The sequence below is a fragment of the Zalophus californianus genome, chromosome 9, assembly GCF_009762305.2.
Source record: "Zalophus californianus isolate mZalCal1 chromosome 9, mZalCal1.pri.v2, whole genome shotgun sequence".
In the NCBI taxonomy this organism is placed as follows: Eukaryota; Metazoa; Chordata; class Mammalia; order Carnivora; family Otariidae; genus Zalophus; species Zalophus californianus.
Window position 1 is genome coordinate 100,350,470 of NC_045603.1, and position 18,998 is coordinate 100,369,467.

At 43.3% G+C, this 18,998-nt stretch overlaps 1 protein-coding gene across 9 annotated transcripts in view; it reads right to left on the reverse strand.

Annotated features, from left to right (window-relative positions):
• DYRK4 (dual specificity tyrosine phosphorylation regulated kinase 4) overlaps positions 1-18,998 on the reverse strand; it is a 76,426-nt gene that overhangs the window by 44,410 nt on the left and 13,018 nt on the right. Inside the window, exon 2 of one of the 9 annotated variants that reach the window (XM_027595111.1) lies at positions 8,975-9,021. The exons of 7 other annotated variants lie outside the window; for them this stretch is intronic. In XM_027595111.1, coding sequence (XP_027450912.1) covers positions 8,975-9,001 — 27 coding nt within the window. In that variant the 5' untranslated portion in view covers positions 9,002-9,021. Of the gene's footprint in view, positions 1-6,299; positions 6,365-8,974; positions 9,022-18,998 lie in introns of those variants that run through there. One more of the 9 variants, XM_027595112.2, reaches the window with a different exon arrangement.

The following is an 18,998-nucleotide window of genomic DNA, read 5'->3' on the forward strand; positions in this document are numbered from 1 at the left end:
CCAAAATTTAAGTTAAAAAAATGTGAGCATTAAGTAGACCTGGTAAAAACCATGAAGGTGGCACTGAAATTACTAAAGTTTAGCAAAAACAGGCTACAGTTCGAATCTAGGTTCTTCTCTTTGAAGCAGAATTCGTGGGTTCTCCTTATTCCAGCCCCCTCTTAGGGAACTGAACGAGATTTATCTGAGACACAGCTGGTGCCAGACCCACCCCTGTAAAACTTGGTATACCGGCCACACTGAAATAAGAACTGGGGACAATACTTCAACTTAGTATCACCTAGCACAGCTAAGCCCTCTACAGAGCTAAAATGATGGGGACTATGTACAATAGGCCACCTTGACTTCTCAGAATAGGGACAATATCTAGGGGAGTAGGAGCTACATAGAGCATGGCTCATGGACTTAGACAAAACTAATTTGATTGGCTAACATATACTAATGCAGGATTTGATTGTCTATTGTCTATTGAATGGACAATGATGATATCTGAGCAAATACTGCAGTCCCAACTTCTCATCAAATAAGTCTGTGAGGATTAAAACTTATAACAGTCATCAACAGTGACAAGCTGGCATTGAGAACAAACTGGGGAGACTGGACAGACCAATAAAAAGTATATTAACAAAACACAACTAAATACCAAGCAAAGGACTTGAACAATGAGTGTCAACAAAGAAGGAAGAGATCACTGTTAATGCAGTCTGCCAGGGGGGATGTGAGGAGGCTTTGTGGAAAGGGCCTGGCTTGGCCTGGGCTTTTTCTGGGAGGAAAGGTAGAGAATGTGTTCATTAGGTGAAACAGTATCTGGGAATGTTCTGAGGATCTTCACTGCTCATGCTCTCTAAGCTGGAGCAGAGGGTATGCTGGATTGTGGAAGGCACTGAATGCTAACCTAAGATATTTGGTCTTTATCTAATGGGCAATAGTGAACCACTGACAGTTTGAAAGTCTGGGTGTTACATATGCAGAGCAGTACTTCAGAAAGACCCTTCAAGCAACAATGTGGCATAAAATAATGATCACAGATATGAACTCTGACATCAGATCTTAGTTTTGAATCCCAGGTCCACTACTCATTAGTTGTTTGAACTTGGGCAAGTTATCAACCTTTCCTCATGTAATATAGAGAAAATGACAGTACCAATCTCAAAGGACTGTTATAAGGACTAAATGAATTCATGTGCATAAAACTCTTAAAGCAGTGCTTTGTATATGGCAAGGGTAAATGTTTGCTAGAAGTAATTCTCCTCTTTTGTAAAATGGAGAGTGGTTTTTTGGTATTTCTCATAAGAAAGGAAAACATGGATTCAGAACTGATGGAGAATGAGCAAGATGATGTGCAATCTAAAAAGCACTGAGGATATTTAACATGAGAGAAGATAAAACAAAACTAAATGTCTGAGAGGTTAACAATTCTGATACTGCCATACATATATACTGGAATCAAATGACTAAATAAATAGATTATAGATGACAGGAACCAGGTTTCCCATGATGGGTTGGAGATTTGTAGATAATCAAGGTCATCATCAACATTACCACCATGTGATAATGGATTAGAGTTGGAGACATCAGTAGGAACTCATGTTTAACTCAATGTAGTTACAAATGGTCACATATAGACAAATTTATAGATATGTGTATATGCAAGGGTTAATGCATGCACTCGTGCACACACACACACTTCTTTGCTTTGTTAGCTTTAGAGGTCCTAAAAGAAATAACACCCCCATAGAAACAAGCACACCTAAAACTCACAACTTGGTTTCTAATACCATTCTCCAGTAAAAGGAAGCAAGGCTCCTTGGAGAAGTGATTAATTCTAGGACTGGGTCAGGAAATGCACAAGATGAACCTGGAGTATTTCCTAGTGACATAAAGTAAGGAAGGGCTAAACAAAACAAAACAAAACAACCCACATTGATGAGAGTGTGTCCAAAGGGCACAGGAACCAACTGAAAGAGTTCCCAATGGCCAAATCTGGAACAATTTTAGCAACAAAATGAAGTAGTGTTGGATTAGGACTCAAAGTTTAAAATAAATATCTATGCATCCATACTGATGCAAATAAATGATTCAATAAAGAAATAAACACGCAAAAAGAAACAAGTCTCCCATGCAGAAGAGTTCCTGATATATTATACAGACATTCCACTCTAGAGGAGGGGAGCACAACTCCCCACTCCTTAAGCTGTGCGTAGTGACTGGTTTCCAAAAAGTATAGCATGGAAAGGAGGGAAGAAAAGCAACTTTACCAGAGAAACCAGACAAACACTACCTTACCCAGGTAATCTAGTCAAAATCAGCAACCATAAACCATGTGGATAGTATGTGTCGTTGATATGCTTGATGAAAATGGTACCTTCCCTCAAGTAGGCTTCCTCCCAAAGCCTACAACCCCAATGGCATCATGAGAAAAACAGACAAATTCCGATAGAAAGGCATCTTACAGTATATGTGACCAGGATTCCTCAAAGGTGTAAAGGTCATTGAAAACAATGAAAGTCTGAGAAACTGTCACAGCCAAGGGGAGCTTAAGGGGACATGACAACCAAATGTAATGTGACATCTGAGATAGGAATCTGGAGCAGACAAAGGACATTAGGTAATGAAGAAATCTGCCTAAAGTGTGGAGTTTAGTTAAAAATGTATCACTATCTAAATTTTAAAAAATATTAAAAAAAAATAAGAATGGTGTGCCTGGGTAGCTCAGTTGGTTAAGCATCTGACTTGTGATGTTGGCTCAGGTCATGATCTCAGGGTTGTGAGATCGAGCCCCATGTCGGGCTCTGGTGTTCAGCAGGAAGTCTGCTTGAGATTCTCTCTCTCTCCCTCTGCCCTTTGTCCCTCACCACACTTGCATGCATGCATGCTCTCTCTCTCTCTAAAATAAGTAATAAATTTTAAAAATCTAAAAAGATGGATCAGTATCAGTTCATTATTGCAACAAAGTACCACAACAAATATAAGACTTTAATAATAGGGGAAACTGGGTGTGGCATATGTAGTGGTATATGGGAACTCTGTCCTATCTGCTCAATTTTTCTGCAAGTCTAAAACTGGTTCTTAAATAAGTATATTAATAAAACAAACAAAACTCCTGAGGGGAGAGGTAATATCAGAAGGACTGTTGCTGGGGTGCCTGGGTGGCTCATTCGTTAAGTGTCTGCCTTCGGCTCAGGTCATGATCCCAGAGTCCTGGGATCGAGCCCTGCTTAGGGCTCCCTGCTCCACAGGAAGCCTGCTTCTCCCTCTCGCACTCCCCTTGCTTGTGTTCCTTCTCTCACTGTGTCTCTCTCTGTCAAATAAAATCTTAAAAAAAAAAAGAAAGAGGGGTCGTTGCTTATGACTCAGTATAAGCTTGTTCTACCTGATCTGAAGGACAGAATGAGGTCAAAGTGTGGAATTCATAGAGAGGTGGTTTCTAGCTCAATATAAAGAAGGATTTTCTAGAGCTTAGAGCTGTCAAAAAATGGAATGGGAGTCCTTATGAGCAGTGAGCTCTCTATCACTGGAAGGGCCAAGTCCACCTAATAAGCCACGTGAGAAATGTGCATGGACTCAGGTGGTGGACAAGATGCAACCTCCAAAGTCCCATTTGTCTGTAAGACTCATTCAGGTGACCCCTGGGAGTGTCTTGAGTGGATCCTTCATCCTCTCATGGAACCAACACTGAGAACTGTCGTATAGAACACTGCTTCCCAACCTTTGTCACACCATGCCACACTATAAAAAATTATCTTTGTATGACAACCTGGGGTAAAAAGAGGAGGCAGCTCCCAGACAGATGCTACCAGCACAGGGTTCCAGCTGCCCCAAGCTTGTCTGCCCCGAGGGCTGCTGACCTCTACATCCATGCACACCTCTACCAGTGTGTCACACAAGTTTAGAAACTTGCTGCTTCTTTGTCTCCAGCAGCTTCCTCAACAACATTCCATTCTATCGCAGCATCCCCAGGAGGCAGGAAAAAGAGGGTGTGATCTCCAGCATGCATGGTGGCAAAAAAGACTTTGTCCTTTAAGACCAGAAGCTTCGTAGCCCTGTTCTGCGGTTCCTCACTGACCTCTGAGCCAATGTAACAGGAATCTCTAATAGTCATGAGCTCTCTATCAAAATTTAGAGTCCTCAGTATAAAAAAGATTTTATGCACAGAGGTCCATAGCATAGGCAGTGATTCCTATGCTGTCTAAGACCTGGGCACTGCCTGAGGCTGGAGAAAACCTCTGGAGGAGCCAGAAGATAAAACGGCAGGGCATCTGAGGATGCCACCGGGGTCCTTTCATGGCTCCTTTTTGTGTGCATCACTGGTCGTGGAGGCCTCCTCTACAGCCAGAACTGACCTGTGAAGCTCCTTTATTTTCTAAACTTCTTATATGAACATGTACAGCTTTTATAATTCAAAAAATACCATTATTAAAAAAAACACAATATTACAACAGAGAACTCTAAATGGTTCATTGCAACACTAGGGGAGAAAGACATTCTTTCCCTGAGAGCCTGAAGCAGAGAGAATTATATCTGAGAAGACACTGTCAAGGGACCTTGACTCAGAGCCTCAGAGCAGGGACATTGCACTGTGCAATGTCAAAAGAAGGGAGGTAGACCCCTTTGCTCACAAGTGGGCTCAGATTGCTAAGATTCTCCACATCTAGGTCCACATTCGAATCTTGGGATTCCCCTAGGGTCTCCGGCTATGCTTGTCATCACTGGGTGATACACCCAGAGGGTTCAGGCCCTGCACCAACATGCATGGTGACAAGGCTGGTTGATCAGAAGCCTGGTGTCTCAAATCCTGACCCTGGGCCCCTCCTCCACCTCTCTGTGCCTCTGTCTTCTGAACTGGAGACTTTTGGGTTCTCACACTTCTTTTGTTTTCTCAGCAAAAGAAAAAGGCAAATTCCATCTCACTACTTTGCAAAAGCCAGCTAGCTCATCTTTCTCAAATAAAAACTGAGTTCGGCCTAAAACCTGATTCGGAGGAAGGTGGGAAAGCTGAAACCCAGCTGCCCCACCCCCCACCCATATCCCCAACAATCAGACAAATTGCTAAAAGGAGCCAAACTATTCCAGTTGCTGATTCCTATTGCTTGGACTCAAGGATTCTTCCAGGAATACCTGCTTCCTGCCTCCCCAAGCTGGGATGACACCTGGAATCACAGAGTTCAGATGGACCTTAGTGATGCATTCATTTTTAACATATTTACTGAGCACATCTATGTATCAGGCAGAGTGCTAAGCACAGATCACAGAGTCCAGGGGTTTCAAATTTCCTGAAAAGCTCTTAAAATACAGAATCTCCACCCTGACCCAGACTCCCTAGTGGTAGAACCCAGAAACCCGTATTTTTTAAAAAGCTCTCCAAGTGAGTAATGTGCAGCCGGGATGGGAGCCACGATTGAATGCCATCCCCTCCTTTGGAATTAATCTCTCTCCACTCTGAACTTGGTTTTCCTTTATGTCCTTGATATTTATGTATCCTTCCTAATTTTTTGTGAATTCTTATCTCCCCTCAGCAAGAGTCTATGGCAACAAACATGAGGCCTCTCAAGAGTATTCCTCTGGCTGGTTCATTTAGGGGTCCCCACAGTGCCTAGCCATGTGTCAATATCCATGGCATCCATAGTCACAAGAGCCTGGACTAAGCTGGGACCATCTGCAGAGACTGGGCATATCATCTTCCTTGCTGGGACAGTTGGATTAGTTATAGGCTGTTTCTAATGAAGGCTGCCTCTTTGTATGTTGTCACAGGGAGGTGCCTTTTTTTATAAATCTAGATTATTCAACACAAGCTGGCTGCAGTAAGCACAACCTCCCACTTGCAGGACTGAATGAGAATATTTTCACAAACTTGCAAATTGTCATCTATGATTTCCTACCATGGGTAGCATAATTATGTGAGAATGAAGATATTCCTCCCAGACTGTGCCTACCATATCCCTAGTTTAAGCACCTGTTGCAGTGGTCTCCTAAGCAGTACCCTGTCCCTTGCCCAATCCATCCTCAACTGCCTAAGACCTCAGATGTTAAACATGAACATCCGATCTTGTTGCTACACTGCTTAAATCTCCCCAGTGACTTCCCAGGGTATGGATGTCCTAGCACACAAACCCTCTCAGTCTCATCCCTTGTCATGGCCCTGGCCCTGCCTTTTTGGCTCCAGCAATTACGAATGCCTTGCAGCTCTCAAACACCATGCTTGTTCACATCTCATCACTTCCACTCCTACTGTTTCTACTTGGAATGTTCTCTCATCACCCACTTACCACCTTCCTCCATTCCAAGTCCCTATCATTCACCTGGTGAATTTATCCAAGGTCAAGCTCTGGCCAAAGTGTCACATTCTCCATGAAGCCTCCATAACCACTGCCCCATGCTTCATACTTGCTCCAATCACAACACCTGCAAAGGTTTGTTGCACAAGGTTGTCTTACATCTGCCTTCTGTTGCCAGACCATAAGACCCTTTAATAAAAGATATGAGTCTTATCTCAGAATTCTGAGCATAACGTGGTATCTCCCACCTAGTAGTCACTTGAATATTTGCTAAAGGAAGGAAGGGAAGGAGGAGGGAGAGACTGAGGGAGCAGGAAACCCTAGTCCTTGTCCTCAAAGACTTAAGCCACCCAGGAAACAGCTGAGCTTGGACTTCAGCCTCTCTTCCTGGTAGGTAGTCCACCCTCTCCCCTGTGTGTCCACATTCCCTCTCCTAGTGGCTTCAATTCCCACCAGGGGAACCAGTTCTGTCCTGCTTCCCAGCACTTCCTTTGGGAAGGAATGCCTCCCAGTCAGCAAATGCACATAAGAAAATTCCCCTGCCAATACCTTCTTCTCAAAGGTAACTGCATTTTCAAAAAGAAAGCATAGAAAAGAAAGTGTTTTGGTGCAAATAAGTGAATCTCTACTCACAGAAGGGTTCCTGGCGCTGGGGAGCTAGATGAAAGAGATCGTTCATTTTAGGAAAGAAGGTCTTCACAAACCTTATCATCATCATCATCAATCACACGGACATGTAACTTCTATGTCAGAATAGAGGACAGAATTGCACACAAGAGTGAAATCTCCAGTCCTCTGTCTTGCCTCAGTGCCCTCTCCCTGGTGACACTGTGCCTCCCCCTTCCCTAATTTGCATTCTCCTCAGGCCAAGCCCCCACCCCAACATGCACAGTTTACCCATGACTCACAGGGGAGTATATTTCCCGCCCCCTCACTCAGTGCTACAGGATAATAGGGTCCCTCTGTAGGGCTAGTTAGAACAGAATCTTGAGGGCGCCTGGGTGGCTCAGTTGGTTAGGCGACTGCCTTCGGCTCGGGTCATGATCCTGGAGTCCTGGGATCGAGTCCCGCATCGGGCTCCCTGCTCAGCAGGGAGTATGCTTCTCCCTCTGACCCTCTTCCCTCTCGTGCTCTCTATCTCTCATTCTCTCTCTCTCAAATAAATAAAATCTTAAAAAAAAAAAAAAAAGAACAGAATCTCGAGATGCACTGTCTCGTCTTATTACCGTGGACAGAGCCCTAGATGTCCTCATCTGCAAAGTTCAGCGGAGAAAACAACTGGGCTCTCAGCAGGCATCAAGGCCACCCTGGTCTCCTGCCCCTGGGCTACCCAGATGTTTCAGAAAGGCATACACCTCCATCAAAACACCTGCCTCAATCATACCTCACCGGCTATTTTTCTATTTTCTCAGCTGGCTCCTCCTTGTCTCTTCCTCCTCCCTGTTAATTAAAAAAAAAAAAAAATCTCCAAGTGCATGATCAAGGTTGGGTGAGCAGGTGAAGCTCAAGTTCTGTGATATCAGATCACAGCTTCCTCCTTGTAGGCTCCATAATCCCTTCCCAGAAGCCAGAACAACCGAGAGTTCAAAACAAATGCATTAACGCAGAGAGAGGGTGTGACAAGAAGAGAGAAAATAAATCTTTGGGGACTCTCTACAGAACACAACAAGTTTGATGATTAGGCCCATCAGAGCACTGCAGAGAGCTGGGAGAAAGAGACAGTTGCTAGGCTCCTCAAATCCCTAGCTAAGGCATTAAGCCGACTATCGCTGCATAGAGTTTAGGCAAATTGCATCTCTCCATGGCCACTTCTAGCTAAGACTCTTCCCTGAAGCCCCTTTGCTGTGTGAGGAAGCCCAGGATGTCGGACAGAAAAGATTATCCTCCTGTTTATACCCACAGCCAAGCCTAGACTCAGGAGACTCATTAGCAGAGCGGACGTGGCCAGCCACTCGGGAGGACTGAGGCTTTCACCGACCTTATGCAGTGTCCTCTCGGGAGTCCTACCCACCAGGTTATGTTCCTGGTGAAGGTGGAGGAAGGAGAGCCTGGCTGTCCTTAGGGCTTGAGGGAGGGGCAAGAGCATGAGTCTGAAAGACCAGATGCTTGGAGACATTTTCTAATGTACCTAGTGCATGGCCTTGGGGGAGAGACTTCCCTTTTGGGGCTTCTGTTAAGTGGAGCTTGAACAATTATGGTGCTGGAAGCCACCTTAAGGAATCTGTAATCAAACGCCCTCATTTTACAGATGGAGAAAGGGAAGTTAAGAAGGTTATCCATGTCATTGAGGTATTAACATACTACAAAACTCACCCAATTAGAAGGAAGGGGAAAACGAAGAGGTGGAAATCGGAGAGGGAGACGAACCAAGAGAGACGATGGACTCTGAGAAACAAACTGAGGGTTTTAGAGGGGAGGGGGTTGGGGGGATGGGTTAGCCCAGTGATGGGTATTAAAGAGGGCACGTTCTGCGTGGAGCACTGGGTGTTATGCACAATGAATCATGGAACACTACATTTAATGATGTATTGTATGGTGACTAACATAATATAATAAAATAAAACAAAATTAAAAAAAGTTATCAGTAAGGCATTTCATATTCATTTTCTCACACCAAGTCTTTGAAACATGGTGTGTATTTTTCACGTGCAGCACACCTAAGATGGACAAGCCCCATGTCAAGGGCTCCATAGACTCACGTGGCCAGTGGCTGAAGTATTGGACATGGTAGTTCCAGAGGGCGAGGCTGACAGTAAACAAGTAAACAAACAAATACATAATATAATTAGAAAGGGTGGTGAGCGAAGCCCTGTCTAAGGAGGTGGTATTCAGCAATTAAATGATAGGAATGATAGAAGAGAAATAACAGAGCAAGTACCTGTTCTTCCAAGGCTGAACATAGAAAACATGCCTTTAGAGGGATTGTAGCATCTATTCATTAATTGTCAGAAAAACTGTAAAGTAACCCTCTAAATTAATAGACTCTTCCATCCCAGAAGCTGGCCACGAGGCAACACGTTTTCTTTGATCAGAGTTACAGAAAAGCCAAACATCGTGCAACGTACTCACTCGCTGAGATAACTGAGGTCCAGAAAAGAGGAAGTTCCCTCTGCTGGCAGTTTGGATAAACTCCAACATTAGACCATTTTCCTCAATTGCACAGAGATCCTACATCACTGGGAGCCACTGTGAGAGCTCTGTGATCCTGGCCAGCTAAGCTGAAAGGATGGGGACTCTCCACAGGCATCCAAGGCAAAGGACTCCCTGCGGAGAGCACTCCGTAGCAGGCGGCTCTTTAATATTCTACCGTGTTTTAGCCAAATGAATGGGGCATTGTATACTACTATCTAGAGGACCACACTGTGGTCTTAAATCAATTATTAAAAACAACATTTTAAAGACTTCCTTAGCTTAAACACTACCAAGATCCATATTTAAAATACTTAAATATTTAATTATTATTGTAAACATTATAGTTATAGCATTAAATGCCATGAAGTAAATATATATTATTATCAATTTATTTAAATATTTTTCAACACTTGCTTGGGGCAGTTGATATGCTGAGACCCATAGCTCTCTCATCTTCAGTGCTTTTTAAGGTGAAGAGATTACAATTCATTCTTTTCATCCTCCAATTAATATCATAACTATCCATTGAAGCCCAAGGTTTCATGTGCTGAGAACGGTTATTGAGTTGTTTGCTTTTCCCTACTTGGGCCTATTCAGCTCAACTGGATGAGAAGTCCATTGGAAAAAAATGAACAAATGGCGAAAAGACATTTATTTAGGGCCCATAAGAATAATTACCGATGTAAAGACAATAGCAGTAAATTTAGATAGTATTTTTATTTTTTATTTATTTTTTATTTTTTTTAAAGATTTTATTTATTTGACAGAGAGAGACACAGCAAGAGAGGGAACACAGGAAGAGGGAGTGGGAGAGGGAGAAGCAGGCTTCCCGCCGACCAAGGAGCCTGATGCGGGGCCGGATCCCAGGACCCTGGGACCAAGACCTGAGCCGAAGGCAAATGCCCAACTACTGAGCCACCCAGGTGCCCCATAGTTTTTTAAAGATTTATTTTGAGAGAGAGAGAGAGAGAGAGAGAGAGAGAGAGAGTGAGTGCATGAGCATGCTTGCATGAACCGGGGAGAGGCAGAGAGAGAGGGAGAAGGAGTATCTCAAGCAGAATCCCCGCTAAGGGCAGAGCCTGATGACGGGCTTGATCCCATGACCCTGAGATCATGACCTGAGCTGAAACCAAGAGTCTGATACTTAACCAAATGATCCACCAGGCACCCCTAGATAGTATTTTTAAATGGTATTGTCAATTGTTGGCAGTTACAGAAACACACAAAAGATGGCGGAGGAGTAGGGGACCCTATTTCAACTGGTCCCCGGAATTGAGCTGGATATCTACCAGACCACTCTGAGCACCCACGAAACCAGCCTGAGATGTAAGAAGATCTGGATCTCTACAAACAGAATATCACAGGCGGTTGGTTTTGAGGTAGGAAGCAGGGAGCCCTGATTCTGCCGGCAGACTTTGGAGGATAAACGGCAGCGGGAGGGAACCTGGCCGTGGGGATCCTACACCACCGGTGAGCGACAGCCTCACGCACTGGGGACCGGGCACAGACTCGCAGACCGGTAGCTAGCAGCGGGGAAAGGACTTTAAAGCAGCCCCTGGGCAGAAATCCGGAGCAGCAGGGTCGCACGTGTGAACTGGGAGCAGCTGGCGGTTTTAGAAGCACAAAGGGCACAGACGTGCCCCGACCTGGAGGCAGGACTGGGGGCACTGTGGAGGGGTGCACAACCCAGGAAGCTGCAGTTTATAGCAACACGGACAGAAACGGAGACGGTGTGGCCTGGAGAGCTCACTGAAGGACAGACTGCGGTCTCTCTGCTCTGAGGCAGAGGGTTGGAATCGGTCTCTTCTGCTCTGACTCACAGAAGAAACATGGAAAGCCGCCAGGGAAAGCCGCCAGAGACCAAAAGCCCCCCAAACTGATTCCCGCTGAGCCCATCCCCCGCCACAGGGGGGCAGGGCAACTCCGCCCAAATAGGGTTCCCTGAGCAACAGCACAGCAGGCCTCTCCCCCAGAAGACAGGCTGGGAAAACAAGAGGCCAGCAACCCTAAGGTCCCAAGAAAACAGGTGCATCTTGCTTGGGTTCTGGTCAATAATTTGGACTCTATACATACCCTCAACCACCCATCAAGACTAGGGGGAGGAACCCCCAAAATACAAAAGACTCAGAGATTATGACTTATGCCGCAGATTTACAAATGGATGCAGATATAACCAAGATGTCAGAGATGGAATTCAGGCTAGCAATTGTGAAGACAATGGCTAGAATGGAGAAATCAATTAATGGAAACATAGAGTCTCTAAGGGCAGAAATGAAAGCTGAATTGGCAGAACTTAACAATGCTATCAATGAGATCCAATCCCATCTAGATAATCTAACAGCTAGGGTAACTGAGGCAGAAGAATGAATAGGCGACCTGGAAGACAATATAATAGATAAAAAGGGAAAAGAGGAGGCCAGGGAAAAACAACTCAGAATCCATGAAAATAGAATCAGAGAAATAAGTGACACCACGAAGCGTTCCAATGTCAGAATAATTGGAATCCTGGAGGGAGTGGAGAGAGAGGACTAGAAGATGTATTTGAGCAAATCGTAGCTGAGAACTTCCCTAATCTGGGGAATGAAACAAACATTCGTGTCCTAGAGGCAGAGAGGACCCCTCCCAAGATCAAGGAAAACAGGCCAACATCCCGGCATGTAATAGTAAAACTTGCAAATCTTAGAACCAAGGAAACCATCTTAAGGGCAGTTAGGGGGAAGAGATTCCTTACATACAGAGGGAGGAACATCAGAATAACGTCAGACCTATCCACAGAGACCTGGCAGGCCAGAAAGGCCTGGCAAGACATATTCAGGGTAATAAAGGAGAAGAACATGCACCCAAGAATACCTTATCTGGCAAGGCTGTCATTTAGAATGGATGGAGAGATGTAGAGCTTCCACGACTGGCAGAAACTGAAAGAATGTGACAACTAAGCCGGCCCTGCAAGAAATATTAAGGGGGGTTTATAAAAGGAGAAAGACCCCAAGAGTGATACACAACAGAAATTTACAGGGACAATCTATAAAAACAACGTCTTCACAGGCAACATGATGACAATTAATTCATATCTTTCAATAATCACTCTCAACATGAATGGCCTAAATGCTCCCATAAAACGGCATAGGGTTGCAGATTGGATAAAAAGACAGGACCCATCCATATGCTGCCTACAAGAGACTCATTTTGAACCTAAAGAGACATCCAGACTGAAAGTGAAGGGATGGAGATCCATCTTCCATGCCAGCGGACCTCAAAAAAAGCTGGGGTAGCAATTCTTATATCAGACAAATTGGGTTTTAAACTAAAGTCTGTAATTGGAGACACAGAGGACACTATATCATTCTTAAAGGGTCTATCCAACAAGAAGATCTAACAATTGTAAATATCTATGCCCCCAACATGGGAGCAGCCATCTACATAAGACAACTGTTAACCAAAATAAAGAGTCATATTGATAACAATACGTTAATTGCAGAGTCATATTGATAACAATAAGTTAACTGCAATATGTCAATACTCCACTCTCAGCAATGGACAGATCATCTAAGCAGAAAATCAACAAGGAAACAAGAGCTTTGAATGATACACTGGACCAGATAGACCTCATAGATATTTACAGAACATTCCACCCTAAAACAACAGAATACTCATTCTTCTCGAGTGCACATGGAACTTTCTCCACATACTGGGTCACAAATCAGGTCTCAACTGATACCAAAAGATTGAGATTATTCCCTGCATGTTCTTTCAGACCACAATGCTTTAAAACTGGAACTCAATCACAAGAAAAAAATTGGCAGAAATTCAAACACTTGGAAGGTAAAGATCACTCTGCTAAAGAGTGTTTGGGTCAACCAGGAAATCAAAGAAGAACTTAAACAATTCATGGAAATCAATGAGAACGAAAACACATCGGTGCAAAACCTATGGGATACTGCAAAGGCGGTCCCTAAGGGGGAAATACATAGCCATCCAAGCCTCACTCAAAAAAATAGAAAAATCCCAAATTCACCAACTCTACACCTTAAAGAACTAAAGAAAAAGCAACAAACGATGCCTAAGCCACGCATTAGAAGAGAAATAATTAAAATTAGAGCAGAAAACAATGAATTAGAAACCAGAAACACAGTAGATCAGATCAAGGAAACTAGAAGTTGGTTCTTTGAAAGAATTAATAAGATCAATAAACCACTGGCCAGACTTACCCAAAAGAAAAGAGAAAGAACCCAAATTAATAAAATTATGAGGCAGGAGGCGGGGCAAGATGGCAGAGGAGTAGGAGACCTGGATTTCGTCTGGTTTCAGGAATTCAGCTGAATGGGGATCAAACCATTCTGAACACCTACGAACTCAACAGGAGATCGAAGAAGAGAGTAGCAACAACTCTGAACAGAAAAGCGACCACTTACTGGAAGGTAGGACGTGCGGAGAAGTGAATCCGAGGCGATATTCGGGAGGATAGATGGCGGGGGAGGGGCCTCCGTCGGCCGCTTCTGGCAAGTGATAGAGCCACAGAGCACAAAATCGGACCTTTTAAAAGTTGGCTCGGCTGAGGGACGTCACTCCAGTGGCTAAGCGGGAGGTGGAACCCTCCCGGTACAGTGTGGTCTCAGGACCCTCGGGGTCACGGAAAGACCGGGGGTGCCTGAGTGCCACAGAGCTCCCAGGTATCAGAGCGGGGAAGCCGGCTGCAGAGACAGAGCCGAGGCGTGGGAACTCAGCTCAGGGCAGCCATAAACTGATCAGCGGCCCAGTCGGGCCACTGCTCCTCCAGCACGGTCCCAACAAGCAGCAGAGCTGGGGAGACTCCCCTTCCTCCCCCGGGAGGAGCGGCGCGGGAGCGCACCGCAGGGATCTGCTAGGTTTGGAGACCCCACACGGGGTCGGGTGCCAGAGATAGAAACACTCGGTCACAGGCCGGGTGAGCACGGAGTGCAGCCGGAGACCAGGGAGACGGGAGTGATTGACTGCTTTTCTCTGGGGGCGCACTGAGGAGCGGGGCCCCGAGTTCTCCGCTCCTCCAGGCTGGAGATTGGGAGGCCACCATTTTCACTCTCATGCTCCAAAGCTGTACCGAGAGCTTGCAGGGAACAAAAGCTCCCGAGAGCAAACCCGAGCAGATTGCTTAGCCTGGACTCACAAGGGCAGGGCAATTCCACCTCCAGCAAAGACGTTTGGGAACCACGGCAACAGGCCCCTCCCCAGAAGATCAGCACGAAGAGCCAGCAAGCCAAGACCAAGTTTACCGATGAAGGAGAACGGGAGAACGCCAGCGCTATGGGAATACTGCACATAGAATTCATGGGTTTTTTTTTTACCAGGATTCATTAGTTTTTCAAAGTTAATTTTTTTAACTGTGTTTTTTTAAATTTTTCTTTTTCCCTTTTTCAACCAACATCTTATGAATCCCTTTAAAAAAATATTTTTTATTTTTCATTTTTAGAGTCATATTCTATCCCTTCATAGTAGTTACCTTTATTTTTGGCATACATACATAAGTTGTTCACTCTTTAAAATTTTGAGATACGGTTTCTTCTAACAGATCAAAATATACCGTAAATGTCTAGTGTATGGCTTTGTTCCAGTCTCCTGACTGATCACATTCTCTCCCTTGTTTTTTTTTTTAAATCTTCTTCTTTCATTTTTCAAACAATTTATCAATTCCTTTTATAAAATCTTTTATAATTTTCATCTTTACAGTCATCTTCCATCCCTTCATTGTATCAACCCTTATTTTGTACATATATAAGTCTTTCTTTCTTTACAAATTTAGGAGGCACTATTTTCTAACAGACCAAAATACACCCAAAATCTAGTGTGTGGCACTGATCTATACACTAGCCTGATCATATTTGATCATATTCTGGTTTTTTTGTTTTGTTTTGTTCTGCTTTTGTTTTTATCTTTTTCTTTTTTTTTTTTTCTTTCTTTCCATTTCTTTTCCCCTGGTTTCAGGTCTTTTCTGATTTGTTTAGAGTATATTTTTGGGGGACGTTATTAAACTGTTACCATTTTGTTCTCTCACTCATCTATTCTCCTCTGGACAAAAGGAAAAGACGAAAAAAATCACCTCAGCCAAAAGAACAAGAGGTAGTACCGTCTGCCAGGGACCTACTCAATATGGACATTAGTATGATGTCGGACCTAGAGTTCAGATACATGATTTTAAAGATACTAGCTGGGCTTGAAAAAAGCGTGGAAGTTATTAGAGAAACCCTTCCTGAAGAAATAAAAGAACTAAAATCTAACCAAATCGAAATCAAAAAGGCTATTAATGAGGCGCAATCAAAAATGGGGGTCTAACTGCTAGGCTAAATGAGGCAGAAGAGAGAATCGGCGATATAGAAGACCAAATGATGGAAAATAAAGACGCTGAGAAAAAGAGAGATAAACAACTACTGGATTACGAGGGCAGAATTCCAGAGATAAGCAATACCATAAGATGAAACGTTAGAATAATTGAAATCCCAGAAGAAGAAGAGAGAGAGAGGGGCAGAAGGTATATTGGAGCAAATTATAGCAGAGAACTTCCCTAATGTGGGGAAGGAAACAGGCATCAAATTCCAGGAGGCACAGAGAACCCCTCTCAAAATCAATAAAAAGAGGGCAACACCCCGACATCTAATAGTAAAACTTACGAGTCTCATAGACAAAGAGAAAATCTTGAAAGCAGCTCGGGAGAAGAGATATGTAACCTACAATGGTAGAAATATTAGACTGGCAACAGACCTATCCACAGAGACCTGGCAGACCAGAAAGCACTGGCATGATATCTTCAGGCACTAAACGAGAAAAATATGCAGACAAAAATACTATATCCAGCTAGGCTCTCATTGAAAATAGAAGGAGAGATAAAAAGCTTCCAGGACAAACAAAAACTAAAGGAAATTGCAAACATGAAACCAGCCCTCCAAGAAATATTGAAAGGGGTCCTCTAAGCCAAGAGAGAGCCTAAAGCAGCATAGAGCAGGAAGTAACACGGACAATATACAGTAACAGTCACCTTACAGGCAATACAATGGCACTAAATTCATATCTTTCAATAGTTACCCTGAATGTAAATGGGCTAATGCCCCAATTGAAAGACACAGGCTATCAGATTGGATTAAAAAACAAGCCCCATCGATGTGCTGTCTACAATAGACTCATTTTAGACCCAAAGACACCCCCGCATTGAAAGTGAAGGGGTGGAAAACCATTTACCATGCTAGTGGACACCAAAAGAAAGCTGGGGTGGCAATCCTTATATCAGACAAATTAGATTTTAAAACGAAGACTGTAATAAGAGATGAGGAAGGACACTATATCCTACTTAAAGGGTCTATCAATCAAGAAGATCTAACAATTGTAAATATCTATGCCCCTAACATGGGAGCAGCCAATTATATAAGGCAATTAACAAAAGCAAAGAAACACATTGACAACAACACAGTAATAGTGGGGGACTTTAACACCCCCGTCACTGAAATGGACAGATCATCTAAGCAAAAGATCAACAAGGAAATAAAGACTTTAAAGGAAACACTGGACCAAATGGACTTCACAGACATATTCAGAACATTCCATCCCAAAGCAACGGAATACACATTCTTCTCTAGTGCCCTTGGGACACTCTCCAGAATAGATCATATCCTAGGTCACAAATCAGGTCTCAACTGGTACCAAGAGATTGGGACCATTCCCTGCATATTTTCAGACCACAATGCTTTGAAACTAGAACTCAATCACAAGAGGAAATTCGGAAAGAACTCAAATACATGGAGGCTAAAGAGCGTCCTACTAAAGAATGAATGGGTCAACCAGGAAATTAAAGAAGAATTAAAAAAATTCATGGAAACCGATGAAAATGAAAACACAACTGTTCAAAATCTTTGGGATGCAGCAAAGCCAGTCCTAAGAGGAAAGTATATAGCAAAACAAGCCTTTCTCAAGAAACAAGAAAGGTCTCAAAAACGCAACCTAACGCTACACCTAAAGGAGCTGGAGAAAGAACAGCAAAGAAAGCCTAAACCCAGCAGGAGAAGAGAAATAATAAAGATCAGAGCAGAAATCAATGGACTAGAAACCAAAAGAACAGTAGAACAGATCAACGAAACTAGGAGCTGGTTCTTTGAAAGAATTCACAAGAGTGATACACCCCTGGCCAGACTTATCAAAAAGAAAAGAGAAATGACCCAAATCAACAAAATCATGAATGAAAGAGGAGAGAACACAAACAACACCAAAGAAATACACATAATTATAAGAACATATTATGACCAACTCTATGCCAGCAAATTAGATAACCTGGAAGAAATGGGTGCGTTCCTAAAGATGTATCAACTACCAAAATTGAACCAGGAAGAAATAGAAAACCTGAACAGACCTATAACCACTAAGGAAATTGAAGCAGTCATCAAAAATCTCCCAACAAACAAAAGCCCAGGGCCAGATGGCTTCCGGGGGAATTCTACCAAACATTTAAAGAAGAATTAATACCTATTTTCCTGAAACTGTTCTAAAAAATAGAAATGGAAGGAAAACTTCCAAACTCATCTTATGAGGCCACCATTACCTTGATACCAAAACCAGACAAAGACCCCATCAAAAAGGAGAATTACAGACCAATATCCTTGATGAACATGGAGGCAAAAATTCTCACCAAAATAGCAGCCAATAGGATCCAGCAGTACATTAAAAGGATTATTCATCATGACCAAGTGGCATTTATCCCTGGGCTGCAAGGTTGGTTCTACATCTGCAAATCAATCAACGTGATACAACATATTAACAAAAGAAAGAACAAGAATCATATGATCCTCTCAATAGATGCAGAAAAAGCATTTGACAAAGTACAACATCCGTTCTTGATCAAAAGTCTTCAGAGTATAGGGCTAGAGGGTACATACCTCAATATCATAAAAGCCATCTATGAAAAACCTACAGCGAATATTATTCTCAAAGGGGAAAAGCTGAGAGCTTTCTCCCTAAGGTCAGGAATGCAGCAGGGATGTCCACTATCACCACTGCTATTCAACATAGTATTAGAAGTCCTAGCCACAGCAATCAGACAACAAAAAGAAATCAAAGGCATCCAAATTGGCAAAGAGGAAGTCAAACTCTCACTGTTTGCAGATGATATGACACTTTTTGTGGAAAACCCAAAAGACTCCACCCCAAAACTGCTAGAACTCATACAGGAATTCAGTAAAGAGGCAGGATATAAAATCAGTGCACAGAACAATGTGGATGGAACTGGAGGGTGTTATGCTGAATGAAATAAGTCAATCAGAGAAAGACATGTATCATATGACCTCACTGATAGGAGGAATTCTTAATCTCAGGAAACACACTGAGTGTTGCTGGAGTGGTGGGGGGTGGGAGGGATGGGGTGGCTGGGTGATAGACATTGGGGAGGGTATGTGCTATGGTGAGGACTGTGAATTGTGCAAGACTGTTGAATCACAGATCTGTACTTCTGAAACAAATAATGCAACATATGTTAAGAAAAAAGAAAAAGAAGAAGATAGCAGGGGGGGGAGAATGAAGGGGAGTAAGTCGGACGGGGAGATGAACCATGAGAGACGATGGACTCTGAACAACAAACTG